The 21,400-nt window shown below is 37.9% G+C and overlaps 1 protein-coding gene across 2 annotated transcripts in view; it reads left to right on the top strand.

Annotated features, from left to right (window-relative positions):
- GABRG3 (gamma-aminobutyric acid type A receptor subunit gamma3) overlaps window positions 1-16,389 on the top strand; it is a 348,523-nt gene extending 332,134 nt beyond the window's left edge. Inside the window, exons 9-11 of one of the 2 annotated variants that reach the window (XM_065075325.1) lie at window positions 3,151-3,347; window positions 4,844-4,873; window positions 8,569-16,389. In XM_065075325.1, the coding sequence (XP_064931397.1) occupies window positions 3,151-3,347; window positions 4,844-4,873; window positions 8,569-8,847 (506 nt within the window). In that variant the 3' untranslated portion in view covers window positions 8,848-16,389. The remainder of the gene's footprint in view (window positions 1-3,150; window positions 3,348-4,843; window positions 4,874-8,568) is intronic. The other variant, XM_065075329.1, reaches the window with a different exon arrangement.
- The last annotated feature ends 5,011 nt before the right edge of the window (window positions 16,390-21,400 follow it).

Genomic DNA, 21,400 nt, shown 5'->3' with positions numbered 1-21,400 from the left:
ATTTGAAACCAGTCAACAAACTGAATTTTCTTAGCATGAGAGATAAAATGAAGTAAGGATATGGATTCTAGATATTATCTTTGGAAATAATGGGAGCTGCATTTTATTCATATATGCATAACTGTATATTCTGACTTGTAAATGTGTAGGAATACAAAACTGTCTCATCTGGTGCACCTTCTTTCTCTTTGCTCTCTGTATGTATTCCCATAGGACTCATTTTAATATTTTAAAACTTGTATTTATGTGTCAAATGTAAAATTGATACACTGGATAGAATTTTTGTTATTTTAAAAAGTCCTTGCTTGTTTGTGGTGTGAGCTCGCATCCAAGTTCAAGCCTCAGCTTAAATTAAGAATGATGCTTTTGTATTGGATTTCATATCATAAAAATATTTTGCATAAATAATAGGAGTAAAAATATGTTTGTTTTACTTTTGGATGTTTCTGTCTATGTGCTCAGCAACCTTGTTTCATGCCCTTGACATAATCTGAAGTGTGACATATAACCCAGAAACTGTGATGGCTTGTGATAATGCTAAACTTTCCTTTCCACAGGGTTTTAAATTCTGGTTACAAAATATGATTTGTTGTCAAAGAAACTGAGTATAGACACTACTAGTATCTTAAAACAAAAATAAATCTTACACCGTTGCTGTGTCTATAAATTTAGTGGAACCTACTTTGTTTCAATCAGCTAAAATCAGTCCAGAGCCACCCAAAACTCCCATATTCTGTCAGTGGTGAGACACTTACAACATGATTTACTGGGCTGGTTTTGCTTAGTTCTTACCTAAAGCTTCAGGGTTTTCAGAGACTCATGCATGATTCAGGCATGTATTTCACATTCAGGCTTAAGGCATGGATACAGGACTCAGGCCAAGTTGATGACTTTTTTACTTAAGTACAGAGTCTATAGTCATTTTGGCAGCTGGTTGCCATTACAGATACATACACAATACTTCTTGTCACAAATAATAAAAAGTTATACATCCATTTCATTAAAAATAGAGGAAAACCAGTACATTGTCCATATAGCATTCAGTAGAAAAATTGCAGACCTTTGCAAAAAAATTGTTTTGAGCACTGCAAGCTTTTTTGTTCTGCTATTTCTTTTTTACCCTTTAATAAAAATGTGTCCTATCACAGGACCTGTGGGAAACAAAAACTTGTCCTTGAGTTCAGGTAAAAAGAACACTGTATATTGTGCTGGAAGCAGAACACAGGTTTTGAGGAACTTTTTAAAGATAGTAAAATATCTGAGCAAGTATATGCAGATATGGCTCTGAAAAAGACAGATTTCTGTTAGAATCCAAACATGAGTTAGAAAGTGTTAAAGAACTGTATTTCATATTGTAGAGTATGTCATCATCTGGATGCAGTTCTTCTGAAGTTAGTGACTTCCAAGGCCTGAGTCATGGTCATGAAGAAAGACTAATTAACCAATAGTTTGTGAGGGCCAAATCAAGGCTAGAGAGTCAACACCTCTTGCAGCTGGACATCTTTGCAGTTGACTGTCGTGATGAATGGCTAAGCATGAGGTTTGTCTCTGAAGAGTTTTTGAAGCATCAGCTAGCTACGGAACTGTTGTTGAAGGGTCTGGAGAAGTTACTGGATCATGTCAGCCATATGTGCTTATATTGGGATGTGGCACACTTGACAGGAAACAGAAAACTTTTCCAAACAGCTTTTAGATGTTCAAGATACATACAAAGTCCACACTTCCCACTTCCTGTCAGCATTGCTTTCATCTTGATTATTGGGTTGTGTTTTTCCAGCAACTTTTTTTTTTTTTTTAATTGTTCCTGGGTTATGGATATTTAACGAATGCAAGTAGTTATTATTAATTGTAGAAGAAGGTCGAGAGCCAGGCAATAATCTGCCTCTGGCTCTTCCAGTAACTTTCTGACAGCTTGAATTGGGAGGGTTATCCCTGTGAATCACTGCAGTTTCTATCAAATGCTACAAATATGAGGTGGGCATTCCTTCATAAACAGAAAGCAGTAAGAAAGTAAACCACAGATACTTCCCTCCAGAGTGCCATTTGTGGGAAGTAATTTGACTATAAGGCATAATTTCAGTCATCCCCTGCCATTTCAAAGATTGTGTACCATTGCAAAATATCACTTTAACTATAAAAAGAAAGATTACCCTATGTTTATGGGGGTTTTTAGAGCAGGTTCTCTCTTGAGGCTTATTTGAGTGAGAGCTTTATTTTTCTTCCCAAGCCATTGAGGGGTTTTATTTTTTTCTTTCAGAAGGCTTGCAGTGCTTAACAAATGATTAAAAACATCAGTTCAAAGTGGGAATGAAAAGACCTCTGTTCCTCAGGAATGAAATTATATGAATTACCAGCAGCCAAATACCTGACTCTCAATAGATTTCATTCTAGGACTGGTTTTATTGTTTCAGGATATTTCACACTAAGTAATTCCCATTATATTCATTACTACAAAATCAATCTAAGATGTGATGCTTTGTATGAATTAAAAATGCTATTTCTATCAAGGCTACATATGAAGTTTGTATGAGAGTCTGTTTTCCCTTAATTAGAAGGGAAATAGCAGTGGAGGACTCTCAAGGAAGCAGCAGTGTGAAAATGTAGTTTCAAAATTCATGGTCAGAACTTTGCAGCAGCATCTATTTTTTTCACCCTCTCCTTCCCCTCCTTTTTTTCTCTTTTTTTGAGCACAAGATTTTTCATGAGAGCAGTGCTGCTGTGAAAAAGACCATGTTTTCTTGATTGTTTTCTAGGTTGTTGGGGTTGTTTTGTTTTGGTTTGGTTTGGTTTGATTTTATTTCTGGATTTAATATTTGACGTTCAGTCAAAAATTTCTTCATTGTCTCAGTCTCCCACATCCCCATCTTCAGCCTAACTGGGACCAGAAAAAGGAAGAGATGAGGAAAAGCATGTTGAAAGGCACAGGAATGTCACTTTTGTAAAGATGAATATAAGCAGCTGAGGAAGTCTGTTTACAAAACACCCTTGGCTCTACTGATGTTATTTCTCATTATTTTTATACTACCAAATGAAATTAATGAATTATTTGGGTACACTTTGGATTTCTGTTTTGTAATTTTGCTTCCAGAGATTCTTCTGTGACATGAAGAAATTATATTGCATACAATTAAATCAAGTTTCTCTCTACAGGTATCACCACAGTATTGACCATGACAACTTTGAGTACCATTGCGAGAAAGTCATTACCCCGGGTCTCCTACGTCACCGCGATGGATTTGTTTGTGACTGTATGCTTTCTATTTGTCTTCGCTGCTCTGATGGAGTATGCAACCCTCAACTACTACTCAAGCTGCAGGAAACCAAATTGTACTAAGAAAAAAAAGTCGGTACGTTGGGAGCATTTAATTTCTGTTCTAGCATGTGCCTGGCTCACAGAGCAGAGAATCATTCAATGACAGCCTATAATCCTGTGATACTTTGCTCCTTGAAGCTCTTCCCATTTTGTGGTGTGATCTGCCCTGAAAGCTGATGGAAAATAGTTACCCATAGTAAGAGAAGAACTAGTTATGTGCCTGTGGAGTAAGGTCTGTTCGTAGCAGAAGCAGCCTGCTGGCCATGAAGCAGCAATCCTGCCTACATGTCTTTCATCCTCCAGTTACTATGCTGGTAGTCATAAAGGACTCCCACTGAAACAGATTGCATAGCTTGTTACACAAATACATGCATATAAATGTGTATTCAAATTCACCTGCTGTTTCATGGCTTAACAGATCTAGAAATATTTATGTACCTTACAAACAGGATTTCAGTGTCTCCTCTGGGAACCAGCACTTGGTTTTAGCCCTATGCACAAAGGGCTGTTTTTTTAAAAAAAGTACAAAAACAGAGGAGGTAACTTGCAAAGGTTTGATACATGGCTGCATTTTTGGCCAAAAAGACACTTCCAGAAGTAACACCCAGACACAGACAAAAGCTGTTTATTTAAAATAAATTAAGACAGTCATGCAGGAAGAATAGTCTGATGTAGTTCATAATTGAGAGAATGAGAGGGGGAAGTATAATGGAGAAAAAAATCTCAGTGTAAACATAGGGAATGGTTGTCCACTCATGATAAGTGGAAAATCTTATGTATTTGAGATTGGTGGCTGGAGATGTTGGATGCCATTTTGTGCAGTGGAGGAAATAAGGACCTTTGAAATGAGAAATACAACGCCAAATACGAAAAATGTGAAGGAGGAAACTGAAGAGAAAGAAGGCTAAATTCAAGGAATAATAGGTCATGAGGTAACAAGGGATTGAATTGAAAAGCTGCAGAAAATGTTGAATGAAGAAATAATAAAGGAAAAAGCTGAAAAGAGTATGGATTAGAGGAAGTGCAGAAAGCCACAGACTTAGTCAATGTAAACTCCATTAAACCTCTAATAGCTTCTTGTAAAAACGCATTGCATACAAACGGCAAAAGTGTCTTAGCAAAATAAATGTATGAGACAATCAAAATGAATTTGCCAACGTTTAAAAAAATGCCGTCCTATAGAAAGACTGAATGGAAAAGTCATTAGTTTCTTTGTGAATAGGATGTATTTCCAGACATGGGAATGAAGATGAAGGAAATCATGCAACACTGATGAGATTTGAGTTAACAGTAGAACAAATGCTAGCTTAGCTATTTGGTAAATAAAAGTAATGGATGGATTGAAACTAGATGTGCATTCTGCATTTTTAAAGGGTACAGAATATTACGACGAATATGTAGAATACTCAGAATGTTTTATGAACAAATGCGTTTTAAAGGTTTGTTTCAAGAAACGCTATTGAACTTCAGATGCCTATGAAGCAATAAGTATGTTTTCTTCTGAATATCCTTTTGTTATCTTTATTTAAGCTGCCTGATGTCAGTTTTGGTCATGTGATGGTAAGTAAACTATTTTATTCAGTGAAAGCAATGGAGGCATGAATGTATGGTTGGCATTTACTTGCAATAATTCCTGAGAAAACCGTAATGCTATGTTATGCTTCACTCTGACTTCAATATAAATATTGTTTTGCTTTTTTGTTAAAAGGTCAGTTTGGTTTTGGCTGTGGCAGAGGAACATAGCTGCCTCCTTCTATAAGGACTTATGAAATTATTTGGGAAGGAGAAGGGTCAAGTGTAGAAAACTGTGTGTTATTTTTACTCAGAAGTTTTGTGTGTCTGCTTTACATAATGCTGCAGTTTCTCATTACATTTTCTAAAAAAGTTATAAGCACAAGTTATGTCATAAACTTATATGGAGTTTTAACTGAGTTTCATAGAAAATAATTCATTTATGCATATCTGTAAAATCTTTAGCAAGCTTTCAGATGGATTTTCAAATAATTTCAGTACACGAGTTTAACACAATTAGTTGTACTATGTCTACAAAAGGAATAAATTCTATTCCCCAAAGCTCTAGATAACTATTTATATATGTATAGCAGTAATACAGTTGAAACTGAGCACAAAATTGTTTCTCTAATTTTTATGAAATCTGAAACTGGAATACATACATGTATATAAATACAAAGCATACAGTTGGCCAGTTAATCATCTGGTTGGATAGCCTGCTTCCCAGATATCAGATCCAAAATAGGAACAGGGACACAACTAAACCATTGCTTTTGCATTTGTTGCTTTGGATATAATGAAGTTTATAATTTGCAGCTGCTAGCTCCATGTTACTAGCTTACTTTTTGCAAATAATGTTTTATTCTTCCTAATATTTTTTTTCTTTCCTTTTTTCCTTTTTTCATATTTGGAGAGGACATAAAGCACCCAAAGTCTGCTTATTGACAATGAATGGTTTACAGCAAGCATTGCATTTATACAGTTGCTCCTGCTGTCACTCCTTGGACAGACTTTTCTGAAAGATGAAAGATGAAGTTTATAATGCACATTGAATGAGTAGCAGCACTTTCCTTTTTCCAATTAAAAAAAGGAACAAGATACAACAATTAAAATGACAGTAGGGTTTAACACTCTCAGTCTTTGTCTAGATCTATTATAATCAGTCTCATCTGTGTGGAAAGTGTCTGCAGCCTTTTTCGGGTTCTTTTCCCTTCCCTTCCCTTCCCTTCCCTTCCCTTCCCTTCCCTTCCCTTCCCTTCCCTTCCCTTCCCTTCCCTTCCCTTCCCTTCCCTTCCCTTCCCTTCCCTTCCCTTCCCTTCCCTTCCCTTCCCTTCCCTTCCCTTCCCTTCCCTTCCCTCTCCCTCTCCCTCTCCCTCTCCCTCTCCCTCTCCCTCTCCCTCTCCCTCTCCCTCTCCCTCTCCCTCTCCCTTCCCCCACCTTCCCCCCTTTTCCTTTTCCTTTTCCTTTTCCTTTTCCTTTTCCTTTTCCTTTTCCTTTTCCTTTTCCTTTTCCTTTTCCTTTTCCTTTTCCTTTTCCTTTTCCTTTTCCTTTTCCTTTTCCTTTTCCTTTTCCTTTTCCCTTTCCTTCTGTTCTTTCTCCTTCCATTCTCTTATTTTCTGTTTTCCCTATAAGAAACACAGGGAGCAGGCTCTTGTTCTATCCATAAACAAGTTCCATGTCTGAATTGTAGCATAAACTGAATAAAATAAGTGGTGTCCCTGACTCTCAATATATCACCTTGTCTTTTCCAACCTTGTAGTGATGCCACCTAAAACGTGAAAATTATTAATCTTAGTAAATCCATGTTCAGGTAATCCCACCTCTTGTTTTTTCTCCTAGAAAACACACATATACCTTGCCTGAAATAATTTTTGTAAGTGTGTTTAACATTGCATCTGAACTGTTTTGTCCAAGGCACCTGAGCAGTGCCTTGCCCTGTCAGACCACTCAGGCAGTACTAGGCTGGTGCCCATGGTGCGTGCATCCCTCTCCTCCCAACACCTGCTTAGCAGGACTCACAGGACACACTGGGTACCATCCACCTTCACCTGGTATCTAGTCACTTAAGGACACCCTCCTAGATGACAGACATCAAAGCAACCACATCAATCTCTCTGTATTATTAGGGCTTTTATTTTATTTTCTGTCCTGAGCAGATAGTTGATATAACAAAACAACAAAAACCCCAGGCTATTGATACATGAGAAAGTTTCCTTTGCAGAACCAGGGCTCTCATTTCTCTTCACTTACCAAAATCGTCTGGAGAGATATAAATTATCCTTTCTTCTTTTTAGCATAAATATTGTAGCCAGGTACAGAAAAATTCAGTCCCTGAGTAGAAATATTTCATAAAAGCCTGCAAGAAATGAACAATATGTGACACAGTGGTATAGTAGAATTCCTTGTATACTTTAATCATAGCTATTTTTTCTGTCCAAAGTGCTGCAGTCCAAAAAATGATTGTTCGTAAAATAATTTTAGACCTTCTCCACGTGGCAACACTCCGATACCAGCCACTTGAAACTTTACAAATGAGAGAGAAGACCATGAGGGTGGAATTCAAGTAATCTAATCTCAGAGTTGAAGTCATTCACAACAAATAGATTTGCAATAATCTGCTTCTAAACTGGAATCTGTTTATAGTCCACAGCACAATGCATCTGAGCAATTTTAGCCATCTACTTATGATGAGATGAATTGTGTCTTAGAAGTAATTGGCTGGATTATATAAGGCAGTCGTTCAGACGTAGTTATCTGTGTTGGACATGCCAACATCTAAGCAGAGGGATGCCACATCAAGTTCTTTGCTCAGGGATTGTCATTTTTCATGAGATGGGTAGTATTATCATCAGCCAAACCAAAGGATTTGTAGAAAGAAAACAAAGTCAATAGAAAAAAGGAAATTTTCCCATGAGGTACACCTGTCATATCACTGATGAGTTTCACATACAGACTGAAAGTTTTCAGGTATGCTCCAACACCTTCAATAGGAAATGTTGCATATTTTGTACAGCAAGTGTGGAAGCAGGTGCCCAAGGCACCCTCCAGAATGCAGGCACGTGTGATGCAGAGGCAAGACCAGCTTGTTGCTGCACAGCCTGCAGCTCCCACAGGCAAAGGCAATGCTCAGCGCAAGCACAGGGAAAGAGCCGCTCAGGTGGCGAAAGCTGTGCTGACAGGGTGATATCAAAGTGCCCTATTTCTGAGCATGGTTAGTGTGATAAGCATTAAGGGGACATGATTAGGGATGGCATTTTGAAATCCTGTACTGAAATCATCACTATCTGTTGCTGACTATATCTGTTTTCATAAATCATTGTAAGGTGAAGTGGCAGTGAAGGCAGCTATACTAAGTGGAGATTTTTCTGTAATTAAATGGGGAGGTGGGACATCTTCCTTTTTTTTTTTTTTTTCAGAATACATTCTTAAATGTAGTAGCTGCAAGTGTTTAAAGTAACTTGCAAATAATAGTCTGACAGGCAACTGAACTCCTAAGTGCAAAAAAAATGATTACTAGGAAATACATGCTCGAGTTACCCAAGCAGAAAATACACCTAGAATTATTTAACTTGCCACTCCACAATCTCTCTATGGAAATTCATCTGAGAAGTCAACTTTAGAGGGAAAGAAAGATGATCCCTAAATCTAGAATTCCTATAGTGTCAACCTCTTATTCCCAGCTCCTGTGATTTTTTTTCCCATGAAAGCATATCAAACTGTTGGTTTCTTTTTTCTCTCCTCAGAATTATTCTGTACTTGATATGAGACCACCAACTACAGTCATCACATTGAACAATGCCATGTATTGGCAAGAATTTGAAGATGCGTGCGTCTATGAATGTCTGGATGGGAAAGACTGCCAGAGTTTTTTCTGTTGTTATGAAGAGTGTAAATCAGGCTCCTGGAGGAGAGGACGGATTCACATAGACATCTTAGAACTGGACTCTTACTCCAGAGTCTTTTTTCCTACATCCTTCCTGCTGTTTAACCTGGTCTACTGGGTTGGATACCTCTATCTTTAAATGTTGCCTGTAGTGGTGAAGACTGCTATGTTTTCACACTGTGGAGGGATGGTGAGAGTGCAGAAAAAGTGAAGGACACGATCAGTTTCATCTCAAATTATAAAGGCCACATTAACCTTCACCATGACAGAGCCTGAGGAAGAATTTTAATATGAAATTGCCTGATAAAGAAAAACACGGAAGAATTCTCTCCTTACTGCTATTCATTTTAAGGAAAAAATTCTTACAAAATTCAGCTGAATTTGTAGTGTAAACAATGTTTATGAATAATTATTGTATATTAGAATCTCTACTATCTCCCTTGGCATAGAAGCTATTCATAATTCAGGCAAAGGTTAAATATGTCATTTTTGTTCTTCCTTTCCATACTTTATTCAAAATGCTGCCATATCCCTGAGACTCAGAGCAAGATACGGGCACTGGCAAATAAGCCAAAGCCAACAAAACCACTCATTTGTAGTTAAACTTGCTTGAGCTATGTTCCATAGGGTTTGGGAAATATTTAACTGGTGATTTCCTTGCTATAGAGAAACCACCAAAAGACAATAAGAAATGTCTCTGGTGGGATCAAAACAGACATTACTTTCCACACAGGTCTGGGAGTCATGGAATTAGCCACTTATCTACACATATCAGTTTTAACAAGGTTAAAAAGCAGAGTTATAAGAAAGCTATTATTTTGATATAAATAAAAGACTTGCCTATCTCTGAGGCAGCTGTAGACTTAACTTCTACATTTTTTCAAGCTTTTGACTGTCTTTTGTATGACTGGTTAAACACAGGATGGTCACGGATTTCTAAAGTACTCTGCTTGACGCAGGACAAGATTCCTGCTTGTTTGTGTCATTGTAGCGGATGATAGTTGATAGGCCATGAGTAAAAATCACTATATAATAGCACTAGGAATATGTGACTTTCTTCAGATTGCAATTTAGTAAAAAGTGCTCTCATGCACTCGTGTTTTTTTCTCTCAAAAGTTATTTTACAAAATTGAGAAATATGTGCCAAAGGACATTTCTTGTTCCTTCTTTGAAGTTAAATATTGTAGTCCTTTCTCATGACAGTTGTTCACTTCCTTATGAGCTGAAGACTGAATACTTTTTACTTGAATAGTGCATTACAGGAACTCAATTGTGACACTTGGATCAAACATGAAATAGTTGCCACATGTAGAAAAAGGTTGCTTTCATTTTTTTCCAAAACTACCAAATATATTTTACCCTAAGAAGCTATTTTGTATTTTTCAAGCTTTGGACTATTAAATTCTTAAAATACCCATTTTTCAAAAAACTAGTTTTATGGTGTTAAACTGGATTACATATTTTACAGACTGTCTCAATACTTGTTATTAAGCAAACAAAACAGATTAAAAACTAAACAGTAATGGCTTTTCACTACCCTTTGGATGACAAGTAGTTCCAAATGATTAAAGTTAAAACATCCCTAAAACCAAAAATCCTGGGTTTTTTTCTCTTCTGGAGGACCTGATTATTTTTTTTATTAGCTCCAAAAGCGTGTACCTCTTCCACACAGTATTTGATAAAACTGAGTAGTAGATGTGATTGAAAAAGAGTTCCTTTTCTCCTCAGAAGGAAAACCCTGCAAACAAGCAAAAACTTGGTAATTCTGAAGAAACAGAAATGCTGTTGTGTTCTTTGAAATATCACTGTCTGTCATTGCTGTTTCTCTGTGCTTCCTGTGAGTTTTTCATTGCAAAACTTACTAACTCAAAAGTTAACTGTAGCTATTCAAAATACTTTCCTCAGTTTTTCACTTGTGTAAAATATCAGAGGCAGAGCTGGGTTTACATGGGGGAGAAGAATCAACTCTCCAAGGACTGACAAAATTTCAAATTAGAAGCACAGAGAATAAATATTTTGTGGCAGGATCAAAACCTTCTTTTTAGCAGAATATGCTCAATCTGATGTCTTCTAAACCAATTATAACCTCCTGATTTCAAAATACATGTTGAAGTTTTTGCTAACTCTCAGTACCGAATGACTATGTAAAATCTATTACTCTGTAAACTGCTGTGTCCTGCACTTGGAAGTATGGATTTTATTTAAGGATGAGAGTTATATTTTCAGCAGTGCAAGAAGGTGATTGAACTGAAGTTGAATATCATAGTCTCTAATTACAAATTAGCCAACCAGCCACCTTCAGCCATATTTTTGCAAGAATGCTAAAAACATTTCAAGCTTAAATAAAAGAATGGAAACAGTTATCCTTTAGGGGCCTGATTCTGCAAACCCTCTGCACAATCAATTGATTTTGGTGGGACTAGTGACACAGATGAAACACAAGAAGGTTTCTTCCACCATTATATCTTGAACAGGCAAAGTGAGGTTTATTTGCCAATTGCATACTTGAGTGAATGCCTGGGGAGTAAGTGTGGAAGCAGAATGTTCCCATTTTAGATGATGAGCATATAGTTTTCTTACACTTCTGATCACAGCTACCTATTCCTCTGAAAAGAACACAATCCTGTCAGATACTTCCTTAAAAGACTGATACTGCTAAGTCCATTCATATTGCCTCTGTTTTCTGAGTGCTTCCATAAACACAAGCTGGAAGCATAAAATTCTACATGTTTTCCACAGTCCTAACCAAGAAAGCACCTGCAACCACTACTGGCTTCCACTCTTATACTGACAGCAGAGGACATATTCTACTTTGTAATACATTCTATTCTGGGGTTATGTTCAAAAAATGTATTTGTATGCAAGGGGAGCAGCCACAGGTTGGCATGTCCCAGAATGCATTCCTGTGCTTATTCGTGATTGCTTGGTTTACTGTCTTTGCTTCAATGCTCTGTGCTTTGGCAGCCACTGAAAAACTGTAGAGATCAGGGAAGTTTTCTGTGTTCTGCGTCATTCAAAATGCAATTATTCCAGACACCTAGATAATGTGTTCTGTATATATCTATGTGCCATATCCTCCTGTAGGATTAAGAATATCCTCATTAACCTTCAGATATTCTTTTGCTTCTTTCACAAATTGAAAAAAATAATAACACTTCTGTGCACTGTCCCATGAGAAATATAATAACCACCTTTTAGCATTTTAGAACATTTTCTATTGAATAATTTCATAGTCAAGACTTGCATTTATACTTCTTTTTACCCTTTCAAGGAAGGGAAGGGAAGCAGGCGAAACCAAATAACTAGTGAAATGAACATAGTGGGCAGGCATGTAAAACCACAAAATCAAATATTTTCACATCACATTCTTTCCTTTTTGAAGTTACAGAAAATATTGTGAGGGTTTGTCTAGACAACCAGCTTTTTCCCAGGAGGATCTAAAGTCAAACTTCTTATTCTCCTTCTTCAGTTAAAAGAAGAGGGACAGTGTTTTCGTGCATTGGGGGCTGCACTTTCAAGACAATTAAGAATGCATAAAGATTCTGTTCTGCTTAATTCAGTCTTCTTTGGTCTTCTGACCCCGATGCCTAACAGACTGACAGCTCCTTCTTTTACAGCCATTCTTCCAAGAATAAGTGTATAAAGACTTGCAGCCAGTTTATGCTGCCTCCCTGTCCAGCAGTAATGTGGAACTGAAGTGTGCCAGACAATTTTAATGTAACTTTCTAATCAAGAAGTACAGCTGTAGATTAAACACCCCAGGCACCTTTCTTCTCTTTTAGGTGCTCTTTTATCAGCTCTCAACTGTACATTGGTATATTGAACATATCAATAAAAATAATAAAAATTACAGCAGGAAGAATCATAAAAGCCAGAATTGTCTTCACAGACACTGAAATGAGTAGTGAAGCTAAAAGAGGAGTAAGAAATTATTTTTTATCGCTGTGCAGTTCTTATCAGTCCCACTCCTCTTATTCAGTTCTTCCCACCACCTACCCACAGCTAATTCCAAATCATCCACATTCATCAGCTGAAACAGCAGTGTCATATGAACCTTTAGCTGATAGGAAATGATATTTCTGGAACTGGAGGCATCCAGCCAAATAACTCAGATAGATAGCTATCTCAAACACTTTTGCGGCCTTAATGCTTCTCAGAGTCTAGCACCTCATGTTGCTGCATGAATTTATCACAACTCACCCTACTCGGCCATTCCCATGAAGGGAAAGATGCTTATCTTCTTTTTACATGAAATGTCACCATACATCTAGAAAAATGACTCTGCCTTGCCCATGCTCCAAGTGACTAGATGCAAGGCTGCTCTGGAAAGACCGTAGTTGCTGTACTGATGGCTTTGTGGGAAGGGAGACTGCCAATATTTTAAGACAGATTTTATTAACCTTGCAATCTAGAAGGTTGGTGTTACCTTCTAAGCCATAAAACAAAGTGTCCACTGCAACTTGTAAAGGCTGTCCATAACAGACTTGACTTTTCCCATTGGCCGCTCTTTCATAGCTTCCATAAAGCACTAAGAAAAGGCAAGACATATCCCATAATCTTGTCTGCCTACACATCTAGATGATTTTTTTCAAGCTACATTCTTCTTGCTTACAGTGAAATTGTTGTGCCACTTACATCAGTGCCTTTAGCATTTCTCGATATTGGAGGATATGCTATTCCTGTCCCGAGAGTTTGAAAGAGGGCCAATGACCTTGCTGGAATTCTTCCTGAGAATCACCTTGTGTGACCAATTTCTAGATGCCTACCTTTGTCTGATTTTTCTTTATTTTTTAAGCAGTCTGTAGGTGTCTTAATTTCTAAGTAGCAAGAAAACTGCAGTGGGAATTCATAGCAGAATCTTTCCATCTTTACTCAGCAAATTCATTCCACCAGGAGATACAGAGCATAAACTCAAGGCTGATATTTACCTCATCCAGGTCACTTCCCAGAAGACTGTTTAAAAAAGGTAAAAAACAAACTATGCATTGGGAATGTGTTTCAAAGCTGAAAAGTAAGGTTTTTTCTCCTTTAGAGGTTGGTGGTTTGTTTTTTTGTTTTTCTTTTTTTTTTTTTTTTATTTCTGAGTTCATTTTATATCCTACCTCCATCCTTCCCTTCACCTATACAATTGGCAAGAACAAAATGAGCTCAACTCACATTCACATACTGAAAACTTCCACTGAAACCTACACTTACGTGTAAGCATAATGTCTTTATTCTTATACTATATTTATATGTCTGCAAGCTTCTTATCATTCATGACATTGTCTTCTTGAAGGACCTAGTATATATATGAAAAATGAAGGCCTTCCTTCAAGACTCAGTGGCCTTAATGGTTTTCCCTTTTCTCCTGGGATCCATGTTTTGTCTGAACAACACAAACAAAAAGAAAATCTACTTTCCTCATCATTTAAGCCAGTATTTTAGATACTAAAAACATAACTATGTTTTATATCTAAAGTGAAATGATTTAACAGAAAAAAATAATCTCTGCTTGAACTGCATTGCTTTGACAAGTTAAATAGTATATTTTTGTACATTCTATCTATGATGGATAACTCAAAGAGATATGCTACCCTATAATCCTGTTTAGGATTAAGTCCTGAAACAGGGCTAAGTATTATTCTAATCATCCAACTTACCTAGCAGCTGTTTCTTTAAATTACTTTGGATTGTGACACATTTCGAGCAATTGGTTAGTGTCTGACAATCTTCCTCTAGGGAGATATATACGATCTGTGCTGATGTATTCCTTTCTACAAACTTTATTTTTTCTCTTCTGTTGTGGGTTCTCAAGTCAGTGTCTGTATGCACCTAGAGTCCTCAAGGGTTTTCCTAGAATACATGTGAAATTAGACAATAAAATTCATCATGAAGTTCAGTGCCTCAGAGATGGACACCTGAGAATTCCCTACTTTCTATCAAAAACTTGCATTTTGATCTTGTAATCATTTGCTATTTATGAAGGATAAACACAGCAGAAGACATGTGGTTATGTTTATTCATATGCCTGGAGGTAGGCCTTCTCAAGGACTGAACCAGGCAAACCAGGCACTGATACAGTCAGTTATTTGCCAGATATTCTTTTACCTAGGTAATGAATGACACTAGCCAGAGGAGCCGCAACAACCTGTTTAGTGTCATGGAAGCATTCACATAACTTTGAGGACTAAGCCAGCCTGCAGAACTTCTTATACAGGAACCCAGGTGCTCCCTTTAGTGCTTCATACAGTGCTTAATACTCTCCTAACCTCTCTTTACCTTCTCGCAGCCTATGACAGTGCTTGGGAGAGGTGAAGCTGTACCGACACAATATATTCTAAAACAAAAAGAATGAAATATCTACAGCAAATCTGGTGACTTCTTGTTATTTAGACTGCTATTATTACAAGTTCTAAGGAGAAGGCCTCTAGGTCTGACTCAAAAGCTTCCTCATCAGTCAAGATCATTGACCAGAAGAAGGGTTTAAGTTAAAATACTTTCACAAGCAAACAAGAAGACCTTTGGATCATGTTCTGGTGGGAATGACTATCCATTGACTGTCTTCAAAGCTTGTGGAAAGCAGATTTGTAATTTATGTACTTAAAGTGAGGTGAAAACTAGGGAAATGCCAAAAATTCTCAACTGTGCATTAAAAGAAAATTGATGAAAATACCGATATTGATTACATATTTGAAGAAAAACTGCTGACAAATGAACGTGAAACAAAGCATGCTGGAGTCCATTCCATACTCACAGACCACACAGGAGCCTTAAAATGTGAGCTGCTGTTGAACTCATGGAAAGCTGGTAAAATAATTGCATCTGACAGCATTACACAGGCAGACCAGGGAAGTACGCTATTGCCAAAGAGAGTGTCCCAAAGGAAACAAAATTTCAAATAACCTTCCACAAAACAATGCTCCTCTGAATGACAGGTGGAAACCTTGTGCAGAGAGATTACAGTATCAGCCCTACATATTCTCTTTTGTAGTTAATAAAGAGTTCTGTGACTTTATTGTCATCCCTGGTCATGTGCAATATCAACCATAAAACATGTCCCAACATGTGGCTGTCACAGGTAGAAACACCATGCTGGAAAGAACCTGAGCCAAGTGTGTGACTGTCACAGGCAGTCATCAATCACCTCAAATAACCCTGTTTTAAATTCTCAGCATACTCCTCTCAAAACATTTTTCCCAACATGCCAACATGTGGATATTTGTTTTAAGTGAGTGCAATTTTAGGAATCACATAAAAACTGCCAACTATGTGCCAAATTGAACTTTCTTATAGAACACAAAATTTTAGATTTTTAATTATCTTTCCTTCCTAACTTTTTCTTAGGGACGTCTGATTTCTTTGCTAGCAGTGCAGCTTGTGATGTCATAGTGAAATGAAAGTACAATTATGTGCCCAATGTGCCTTGAATAATACAGGTAGCACTAGTACCAGTATGTCATTCTAAGTTAGATAGCCATCCTAGTGATCTCCCAGACTGACCTAACCATAAAAATCAAACACCTGTGTGCTTCACCTCCTCAAGTTCTCAGATGTCTTTCCCTTATCTACCACATCCATTCCAGTTTATTTTGTGTTAAGGAGTAGGGCTGTGCGTCTAGAATACTATTTATATTCGTATTTTGATCCCAACATTTGTATTTCTGGATACAAATAAATACACATTATCAAAAAATGCAAATATTGCGTGCATATATTGGTTTTATTTTCTTATGGAAGTTGAGAGCTTAGCTAAATAGAAACAATAGTCTTAAAATCTGCCCAAGAGAAGCAGAACAGTGTGTTATCTTTCTGATTGGGTGTTTCTGAAAGGAATTTCAGAGGAGTCTTTAAAAATATTCTCGGTAGTCAGCATGAGCAGCCAGTAAACTAAGAGATTTGAGACTGAGGTTTATCCGTGGGGCTAATATAAACTGGGAAGAATATTCTACAAAATTCAAAGAGAAATAAAAAAATAAGCTATGTCTTTTGAATAAACTGCTTGAATGTAAAGACTTCATAATTTAAAGACTGCAATCAAACTTCACTTCAAAACTTTCCCAATCCCAGCTTTTTCAGTACACTGAAAGCTAGTTCTGTGCATCTACTTGAACAATGAAATTTACTGGTAAAACTATACTCTGCATTTTTATAAATATTATTTCTTTGGCAGCCACTTATTGTTAAGTAAGAGTGTCTTCTTGGTTTATCCTCTTCTAATGCAATTTAATTCCCACCTCTGTACATTCATCGCCAGTCTGGAGCCACACTGACTGTGAAATCCTTACTCCTTTTCAGAATTCCAGATCATAGTAACACTGGAGATGACAGCTGGGCCACAGATAATGCAGAAACTTCGCAGGTTTCTTATGATCCCACAGTGAGATTTCTCCATCTGAGCTTGTTACATTTATACTCTCTCTATGTTCTTACCACTGCGGCATTTTTTTCCAAAAGATGTTTTATTTCACAAACAACCATACCCAGTTCTTCCATACTCTTTCATTAAGTTTTCACCAAGAAATTCTTTTCCCTTCACTTCTTAGTTTGGCATGTAATTCACAGTTTATCTCCATTTGTGTTTTGATAAAATAGTTACTAGTACTGACCTGTCTACTAAAAAAATAAACATGGACTCTGGACTTCCCTTCCCCTAACAGCATCTGACATTTATTATACCAGTGCTTGACATGTAGTAACCATACATATGTGGTTTTGCCCCACTCTCCAGAATAACAGGTAAGCATAATTGTTGCCATGACTATTTGTCCCTAATGCATACCATTGTCACAGTGTGACGACAGTGCCAGCTCTTCTCTCTTGCAGAGCTTAACGTGGATCACCACATATATGCCTGCAGCCATTCAGGCAGACTGGATGTGAATTGAGCACATCAGTCCTTCTAGAGATTTAAGGTGCTCATCCTGTCATATTCAGAAGGCTCTGATACATCTACCAATTTAATAACATTTCCTGCCCAGTAGGCTTGAGTGTGCAATAAAGTATGATGATGAATTGTGCCAATAAGTTCTGCCTTTTTATGTCACCCTCTGTCTCACCACCACAAATCCAGTTAAGGACTGAATTACTGCTTGGCAGTTCCAGTTAAAGTAAATTCAGTCTGTGAAATGGAAAATGAGCAAAGCTGAACATCAGGGAGCTATCCAGAAAGTAAGGGATAAATGGAATAGAGGTTTTCCTACTGAGAGATCTTAGAAGACCACAGTCACTATAGAAAAAAATCTTCACATTTTTAAAGTGGGTTTAGAAATGGAAGGCATCTTCATTAGCAGTGCAAAAAAACTGATATATGCTAAAGTGTAATATATAGCAACAGGTTCCAGTTGTTGTTTTATGTGTTAGTTTTCATGTTTACTTATTTTTATTATCATTTATTATATATTCCTCCAGACTGCCACAGAACTGGCCTTAAAAGAAAGAACTTTTCAGGTAAGAAAAATCTGAGCATATGGGATTTTCATTAGCCCATCCCCTAGTTTTGTGCAACTAATGCACATCATAGACACACATTTTTACCTACTGTAGCAGCTTCACCTTCTAGGTTGTCAGAATTCAGATTGCTTCTTATAGTGCAAGTCTTAGTCTAACAGCGTCATGGATCACAGTAGGACAGATCTGAAGAAGTACCCTTTGCTAAAGTGCAGCTAACTTTTCTGAGGTCTTGTAGTTGTCAGACAGGAGCCAAAGGTCCACCAAATAACAAAAATAAGATAAAACAAGAAAAAAAACAAACTCTCACCCTTCCTGGGTAAAGGAGGTAAAGGAGTTCTTGCCATCCTGTATGTTTTTTTCACCTCTAACGTGCATTTCCCCCCGCTCCATGACTAAACAGCACTGCTTGAGTCAGATAGGGCAGAGCATTGTTGCTAAGTCTCTTCCCAGCAGTGAGGGCACTGCAGCCTGTGCCAGCCCAGGGACCACAAGCCTGCCTGTGTAACAACCAGGAGGGAAAACATCGATACGCATCAATAGAGGCTGGTAACCAGCCAGGTGAACAGCATGAGGAGGCAGTGAAGATGCTGCCATTGCCAGGTCAAATGTTGAGTAACAGTGTACTCTTGACATGGCACATCCAACTCTGTAATGTGCTGTGCTATGGCATCAAAGGAATTTAATCCTGCTCTGTACTCAGCACCAGTGAGGCCACACATGACACACTGTGCCTGGTTTTGGCATGTCCCCTACCCTCATGGTCAAGGGGGATACTGAGAAACTAGAGGGGACCTGTTAGGCAGCTGCTAAGATGGTCAAGAGCCCAGAGCTCTGTGAGACACTGAGGGAACTGAGCTCATCTGGACTGATAAAAGGCAGACTAGGGGATGTTACAGATGCAGACTACAACTACTCGAAGGTCAGTTACAAAGACATAGGAGCCAAACTCTCAATCTCTTCTCAGTACTGCTACAACATAGCAAGGGGCACAGGTTTTCATCTTGGGAGGCTCAGGCTGGAGATGAAGAACAGCTTTTCCACAATGCAGTACTGCAAGGAAGGGGCTTTGTGGAGCGGCTGTGAGACCTCCTTGCACAGAGGCTTTCAACACCTGGCTGGACAGAGCCTGACCTAGTGTCAGCCTTCGTGCAGGAAACTGAGCTTTGTGACCTCCAAAATAAATAGTCTACTAGATACATAGTGAAAATGACATAAGTAAAACCAACATGTAAGATATCTGCTTTGGCATTGCCGCTGTTGTTCATTCTCCGAACAATTTATCTTTTTATGGAGCATATAAGCCATGTCAGGAATCATATCATGCTTTCCTAGTGAGAAGTCTTAATGCCATCTGGACAAATGGATTTTTTTATGACTATGCCAAGTCCCAGTTTGAACATGTCATTTATGTCAACGACTTTTTAAAAATGTAAACTGCTAGCCCAGTTTTGTCAAATAAAACAGATCTGTTTATTATGTGACTTCTTAAAAGAAGCATCTGATACCATCCAAATTTTCCCCTTGCAAACTGGTAAATTATACTGTTTACATATTACATTACATGAATGAAAATCCCTAGCTGCTTCTAGTGCATAACTTACATTCTACATTTCTACACAAATCCAGGCTGCAAGAGGCAAAAGTATTAACTTCGAATATTGAAATATGTAATTGAGTAACAGGTTCACTGTTACAAACTATCTTTGGTGTGGTTCAACTGTATGAATGTAGAAGATACCTTCATGTATGAACAAAAACAAAGAGAAAAAAAAAAACACCCTAACAAATTAATGACATTTCCAGCCCTTATTGTAATGTAATGTATACTAGATCTTCCAAAGGCATAACTGCAGCCATTTCAGCAACTGGTGGACAACAGATATATATTTTAACTTCTTTCTGTGTGTTATGTATACAAATAAAATAACCTCCATCTGCTTCTATTTTGCAGCTAATGTGCAGAGTGCAGTTATACGCAAAAGAGTGAAAAAATGGTATCTCTACACGGTTCTTATCTCAAGTTTCCTCCCCTTTCGCCATGTACAATGCCAACAATTCACAAATAGAGACTGTATGAATAGATGACACAGAAAGCTCAGAGAAAGGTTAAAGATTTGAGGTAGTGAGCATATTTTGAGCTAGTATCTTTGGCCCAAAGGTTGCTACTGTATCTGTGTTATATGCACACACTCATTTGCTTAATAGATGTGCTGAACTCATTAGTTCTGCACGCATGGAACAAAGCTAGATTGAAACTGATGATCATACAAAGATCTTTCCACTACCAGAATTAATTTTGTATATCTATGAAGAAACGTACCCAATAAGACAATCACACCTTTGTCCCAATCAAATCACAGTAGTATCTGATTCTAGGAAGGGGATGGTCTGCATAGTTCATTCCACAGAAGAGGTACTGGAAATATCCAGGTGCTTTTGGCAGTAGGACTGTCCAATGTCCTCATCACATGGCACTGAGTCTCAGGTGAGTCAATGAAGGGCAGCATCTGCACAAATAAGATGGTGCAGAATATATCCTAAGCAAAGCTGAATTCACAGCATAAGCTCATGTACCTTGCATCTATGTAAGCTACCGAAATGCAGCTGAGAGTCATAGAGTGGAGTCCAGCACATGGACAATACTCCCAGAAACGCAAAAGCCAGGAAGAGCTTAAATTGTAGGTTGTGGGCACGTGGGTGATCTATGAAGTGCCACCAGCCTTTTAATCTCAGCATGCAGGGCAGGAGAGAGCTGCCTGCTACAGCTTCATGTAGGCAACTGGGGCTGCAATTCTCCCACCACCCCAAGTCCCAGGTGATAGAAAGCAATGCACCCCAGACAGAAAGGGGAGCTTTCAGGTTTAGAAGTGTTGAATATCCAAGACATTGATAACCCTGGGAGATAATCTGCATATTCACAGGCTTTGCTCCCCATTCTATAGGCTCACAGGTATCACTACTACTTCAGCCCTCCTCCATCAAAAACTGAAATCTCACGACTCCTTCCATGGTGTGAGAGTAGATCGATGAGAACAGGAAAAGAAAATACCCTTCCAACCAATCTGTTGCTCTTACTGAATGTGGCTATCCCTATTTCTACACTGCAAAAGTCCAGTCAAATCAAATCTCTCTAAAATAAAACAAACCAAGCAAAACAAACAAAACCCAACCAAACAAAACAAGAACAAGAAAACAAAACAAACGCAACACAGCAGTACACATAAAGCAAAGTTAATCTGACCAAATATAGATATAAATAT

The sequence above is a fragment of the Columba livia genome, chromosome 1 (assembly GCF_036013475.1).
Source record: "Columba livia isolate bColLiv1 breed racing homer chromosome 1, bColLiv1.pat.W.v2, whole genome shotgun sequence".
Lineage (NCBI taxonomy): Eukaryota > Metazoa > Chordata > Aves > Columbiformes > Columbidae > Columba > Columba livia.
The sequence above is the reverse complement of the archived record's forward strand: the minus strand, read 5'-3'. Positions and strand labels throughout refer to the sequence as shown.